Source organism: Vespa mandarinia, chromosome 17, assembly GCF_050613455.1.
Source record: "Vespa mandarinia isolate Hongniang chromosome 17, ASM5061345v1, whole genome shotgun sequence".
In the NCBI taxonomy this organism is placed as follows: Eukaryota; Metazoa; Arthropoda; class Insecta; order Hymenoptera; family Vespidae; genus Vespa; species Vespa mandarinia.
The window spans coordinates 3,127,501-3,133,849 of NC_140826.1; the positions used below are offsets into that span (position 1 = coordinate 3,127,501).

Here is a 6,349-nt window from a genome sequence, read left to right on the forward strand (position 1 = left end):
TATATATGTATATATATGTATGTATATATACATATGTGTATGTATATTAAAATTCTAATAGATTAAGTTCCTATAAACATCCTGTCCTTTTGTAAATAATTTTTTCTTTTAGTCGTCTAGTGGTGTAGAAAAATTTCTTTCTTTCCCTTTTTTTTCTTTTTGTCCTTTTCCTTTCTTTTTTTTTTCTTTTTCAATTTTTGACTTCTTTTCTAATTTTCTATTTTCTTCGTTCTTTTCTTTTTTTTTTATTTATTTATTTACTTATTTATTTATTTTATTTATTTTATTTATTTATTTATTTATTTATTTATTTATTTATTTATTTATTTATTTATTTATTTATTTATTTATTTATTTATTCATTATGCTACTTCCGATCGAACAGACGAAGAGTTTCTTCTTCGTCGCCAAATTATAAATCCAATGATACCAACCACAACTAAAGCACCAATAATACCACCTACTATTGCACCAACATTCGCCGATTCAGCAGCAGTTGCGCCGTCGTTAGTACAGTCATTTACTGAAATAAAAAAATCAATCGTTTTTATATCGTTTGTTTTTTTCTTTTTTTTTTTTTCTTTTTTTTGTAATTACTTCGAAAATAATTATCATTATTTGGAAAACGATCTAAATAATTCTTTCTATATTATATCATAATTTTGTTCTCTTTTTTTTGTTCTTTTTCCTTTTCTTTTTTTGTTTTTTTTTTTTTTAAATATATTCGAACGACATGTACAATATTTAAATATTTTCATAATAGAATATAATATTTTATTGTTTATTAAAATATTATATTATGAAGATCTATAATATAATATAAATACGATATTTTATATATCGTGTTCTATAATATCATAGGATTTATTGATAAAATTATATTTTATATTATATAATAACTATAATACTATGTAACATAATATTATAGTATTATATATAAGTACTATATATATTATGTATATATATATATATATATATATATATATATATATATATATATGTCTATGTGTGTATATTACAAAAGTTTAGTTAATATTTGAATAAAATTATTATGTAACATAAATAACTCTATAATATTATACAGTATAACTGCAGTTTGTAATACTACTATAGTAAGCAATATTACATAGTAATATTACTAATAATTATACATAGTATAATAATTATGAAAATATAATATATATATATATATATATATATAAATATTATATATAATACGTATCATATGTATTATCACGTTACAGATAATTTTATTAATTTATAATTAAACTCACTTTTAGGCATAATAATAAATTGAGATCGTTATATCATTAAATCGATAGACGAGTTATACCGATAATATCATCCTTTTGATCATTTAAAATGTCGATATAATTTGTTAGAAAATATTTCGATATAGAGAAAAGAATAAAAAAAATAATAATATCGAACGTTTACAAAAGAAAAAAAAAAGAAAAAAAAAAAGAAAAAAAAGAAAAAAAAGAAAATATTAACATTAATATTAATCCTTACTTGATTTCGACGATATAGTTTTGTCGTCCTCGTTGAAAGCTATCAAACTGACATTGGTTATTGATATTTCAAATTCGTCTTCCTTCACAACGGTGTTAACGTTGCATACATATCTATTGTCCGTAGCAGAAGAGAACAAATTAAGATCCGATGTGGTTTCCAGATTTATGTAATTTCCATTATCTATAGAAAGGAAGAATTTCAAGAAGAAAATAAATAAATAAATAGATAGATATAATAAAAATATAAATGAAGAAAAAAAGAAAAAAAAATATATATATATATACATATATATATATAATAAAGAAAATAAATATTTCTTAGATTTCAACGATTAAACGTTCTTAATAATGATACAACAAACCTGTCGCATTTGGAAAACTCTTTTCATCCAAATATATGGATGCATTGATTTGATTAAGCGAAAATGTAGAACCGCTCTTCTTGAAATAGAATCCCATGTTATTATTATTAGTTGTATCCGCAAAATTGACGCTTTCTGGGTCGTTTTCTAATGGTGTCCAAGTTAATATCATAGAATTTGTATCATTTTCGCATGTACCATTGACTTTTACAGTAGAAGGTACTTCCAAGATTGCTGAAACACTCTGTAATATAACGTATATAATAAGTCTCTCTCTCTCTCTCTCTCTCTCTCTCTCTCTCTCTCTCTCTCTCTCTCTCTCTCTCTCTCTGTGTGTGTGTGTGTTTATGTGTATGTATATATATCATAAAAAGTTAAACGATATAAATGAAATATTAAAATTCTATTATTAGATTATTTGCAAAAACGAGCGATATTGATTATAACATCAATCAATTAAATAAAAGAAAAGTTCAAATAATTATTTCTACAAATATACATATTTTTTTCCTTTTCATATTCCGTTAATTTATCAGTTAATAATTAAAAGGATTATTATTTAATTTTAATTGTAGATGTTAATCAATCTAATACCGTGTTATTTGTGATGTTGTAATTCACAGTTAATGAGATCGTCATCTTCGACAATATACACGTTCCTTTTTCTCCACGAACTTGGTATGGGTAATCCTTTAAACTTGGACTGGTTGTTGATATATCTGATGTACTTTCAGTATTGCTTTCAGTACTATTGGTTTGTCCGCCAGTGCCTGGATTAGGGGTTTTTTCGCCAGTGCCTGGATCGGTGGTTTCTTCGCCAGTGCCTGGATCGGGAGTTTCTTCGCCAGTGCCTGGATCGGTGGTTTCTTCGCCAGTGCCTGGATCGGTGGTTTCTTCGCCAGTACCTGGATCGGGGGTTTCTTCGCCAGTACCTGGATCGGGGGTTTCTTCGCCAGTACCTGGATCGGGGGTTTCTTCGCCAGTGCCTGGATCGGGGGTTTCTTCGCCAGTGCCTGGTTCGGAGATTTCTCCCTCATTGTTTTTTACATCAACATTTAAAGATCGTCCTCGGTTTCCGGAATTTTCCTTATTCACAATGTCTCCGAAATCTTTATTGTCGAGTATATTATCTGTATCCACGTCATCCTCGGCTGTTAATAAAAATTCAAAGGAAAAAAAAAATTCGCCGTATTTTAATAACACGATTTACAAATATCATTCAGAATATGATCACGTGTCATAAATAATTATTTTCAAACGTTACACGATACGTTTAACCATTCACTAATTAACAAAATCACTAAAATATCTCACCTTTGATCATTACGATCGCCATTAGGAGGATCGCGTATAAAAATCGAAGTTTCATGTTTCCAATATTTTATATATATACATGTATATATATATATATGTGTGTGTGTGTGTGTGTGTATATTTTTTTTGTGTGTTTTGTTGTGCGCTCGTACGTGTGTGTATATTTGTATATATCCTTTTGTCAAATCACTCTTTTCCCCTCTCTTTCCTTTTTCTATTTGTCAATGTATATATATATATATATATATATATATATATATATATATATATATATAAATATATATATATTTTATAACACTTTTATTGATCACTGTATAGTATAAATAATATCTCGAAATAGATTAAATATTATTAATAATTAGAAATTAATGTTACTATTATACGTAGGAAGACAAAGAACCGATTAGTTCGGACAAGTCTTCGTTCTGGTGGTTAATATAGACGATGGTGAGCTAATAAATGACTGCTACTAACCCCCGCCAACCAACCATGTTTTCGTACTTTATCATTATATTTTTTTCTGTACAAAGAGAGATAGGATATCTCCGTTGTAACCTGCATACTTGCTTTGCTCAACTAATCGGATGGCTCATTGATAGACGCATACGCGTTAACGCTTTATACGTTATATCCATTCTATAAATAATAATTATATTAAATATATTTTTGCCAATTTCTTTTTTTTCCTCTTTTCTTTGGTTTCTCCTCTTTTTCTCTTCATTTCTTTTTTCTTTTTTCTCCCCCCTTAATTTTCAAACACCATCATCTCGTGATTTGATCATTTCAAAATCGGGAAAATAAATGAACAAATAGAAATCTCAAATGAGAAGTAGATAATGATAATTGAATACTCAATTTGTTTTCTTCTTTTCTTTCTTTTTTTTTTTTCTTTTTCCTTTTCTTCCTTTTGTTTCATTTCGTTTCTTTCTTTCTTTCTTGATTCTTTCTTTTTCTTCCTTTCTTCTGTTTCTTTACATTTTTATTGCAAGTTAATAATCGCGTTCGATAAGACTTATTATTCTTTCTTTTTCTTTCCTTTTTTTTTTTTTCTTCTTATTTTTTCTCTTCTTTTGTTTTCTAACTCTACGATCTTCGACGAGGAAGATAATATTGAGTGTTTGTGACGTCTACAAAAAGAAAGATACTTTTTAAAGATGATTAAAGAGGTAAAAAGAAAAGAGAAAAAGAATTGATCAATGATCTTCGACATGATAAATATATCTTAAATAAACATTTGCATATCCAATTATTTCGTTTCGGTGCTTCCTTAAAGTTAATATTATTTCGTCGAATTAGAAAATTATAATAGGTTGTTAGATGGTGTTAAATAGAAAGTACGATTTCGGCAATGAATTTTGAAATATTTTAAAGAAAGTAGTAAATGATATTGAAAATCATTTTAAAACCTTTTCCCTCGGCTTTTTATAAGAGACATGAAATTCTTATTAAAATCAATTAAATCGTGCACGTATCTATATATGAATATGTGTGCGTGTGTGTGTGTGTGTGTGTATATATATATATAGTGTGGGTGGGTGAGTGTAAAATTTCGCAAGAGGTACTGACTCACGTTTATTTTTATATCGGAGCGATTATCTTGAACCATTTATTGTCAGCAATAACGATGCATCGATAATAAAGATGACGAGCATCGATTGACAAGAATTAATCAATAATATCGACTAATTACTAAGTAATGTAATTGTTCGTGTTCATCGAATTTCGATGAGCGGATTTATTAATTCTTGTCTCTTTTTTTTTTGTTTCTTCTTTTCTCTTTTTTATTTATTTTATTTATCTCTTTTTTCTTTTTTTTTTTTTTTTCGTTACTTAATCATCCAATTTTTGTTAGTATATATATATATATATTTTTTTTTTTCTTTAATTACATTTAATACTAATTAATATAATAATGAATAATAGTGTTTGTAGACGAATAAAATTGTTCTCGTTCTATCAATCGTGATTTCTTCTCCCTCCCTCTCTCTCTCTTTCTCCTTCGGTTTCTGATTTTCCACCATGTCATTAAGTTTCCTTTGTCAACCGAGTAAAATTATAATAGAGACGAGGAATGAAGTAGAGAAGGGGTGAGATTAGAGTGGGGGTTGTTTAACGAAAAGAACGTTTCCTTCGCGGGTGGTTATGTGGTCTCGTTTAACCATAATTTTCGTATTTATGTAGGCGTGCGCAAGTAAGATAGCGAATAAAAAATATAGAAGGAAAGAGAGCGAGAGAGAGAGAGAGAGAGAGAGAGAGAGAGAAGGGATAATGAGCGAGACAAAAAGTACACGGGATGTGGTTGCACGTGCCTGTGACATTAGCCCTTAGCCCTTAGTTAAAGCTCCTAACGTACAACCCTTCACTTTGCTTCTGTCATTGTCCAATGCAGCTGCCTAATTTCACGTTCTCAATATTTTAATGGAAAAAAGAAAAGAGGAGTAAACAAAAAAGAGAAAAAGAAAAAAAAAAAAAAAAAGAAAAGGAATAAAAAAATTAAAGATAAAAAGGATAATACTTTCAAGAGAAAAATCTTCTTTTTTTTTTTTTTTCTTTTTCTTTTTTCTTTTTCTTTTCTTTTCTTTTCTTTTCTTTTCTTTTCTTTTCTTTTCTTTTCTTTTCTCTTTTCTACAATAAATAAGAACTGATTCGAAAGGTGAAATAAAAATATAGAAAATCGTTTGATCTTTAATTAGAATAATTCCTATTTTTAATAGTCCTTTATTTGCAAACAAAAATTGTAAAAGATTTCAAATTTATACGATACGAATGAATAATAATATAAAGAATAGAAATAAACGAACGAACAAACAAATCGATCGATCGATCAATAAATAAATCAATAAATAAGTATAAATAGAATCCATTTAAAAAAAAAAAAAGAAGAGAAAAAAAAAGAAGAAGAAAAAAAGAAAAATCGTATATAGAAGTATGCTAATGAAAATTTGTTAGATTTGATTTTTTTTTCTCTTTTCTTTTTTTCTTTTTTTATTTACTAAAGATCTATCTTAGGCATCACAGAAGCGAACTTTGGTGCATTAAGCCGATAGATGAAAATCTAATGATTAACTTTGATAAAATATCAGAAAGTAATCTTTGCCAATAAAGAACGTAATCGATGCGATAATAAAACTAGATAATAGATAGAATCGAACGAAACGA

At 27.2% G+C, this 6,349-nt stretch overlaps 1 protein-coding gene across 1 annotated transcript in view; it reads right to left on the reverse strand.

Moving 5' to 3' along the window:
• LOC118450332 (uncharacterized) overlaps positions 1-3,578 on the reverse strand; it is a 4,467-nt gene extending 889 nt beyond the window's left edge. The window contains exons 1-5 of the mRNA XM_035886025.2: positions 3,191-3,578; positions 2,471-3,027; positions 1,877-2,120; positions 1,513-1,695; positions 1-523 (exon numbers count right to left, since the gene is read on the reverse strand). The exon at positions 1-523 is cut by the window's left edge and continues 889 nt beyond it. Of these exons, the coding sequence (XP_035741918.2) occupies positions 363-523; positions 1,513-1,695; positions 1,877-2,120; positions 2,471-3,027; positions 3,191-3,245 (1,200 nt within the window). The 5' untranslated portion in view covers positions 3,246-3,578 and the 3' untranslated portion in view covers positions 1-362. The remainder of the gene's footprint in view (positions 524-1,512; positions 1,696-1,876; positions 2,121-2,470; positions 3,028-3,190) is intronic.
• Between the last annotated feature and the right edge of the window lie 2,771 nt (positions 3,579-6,349).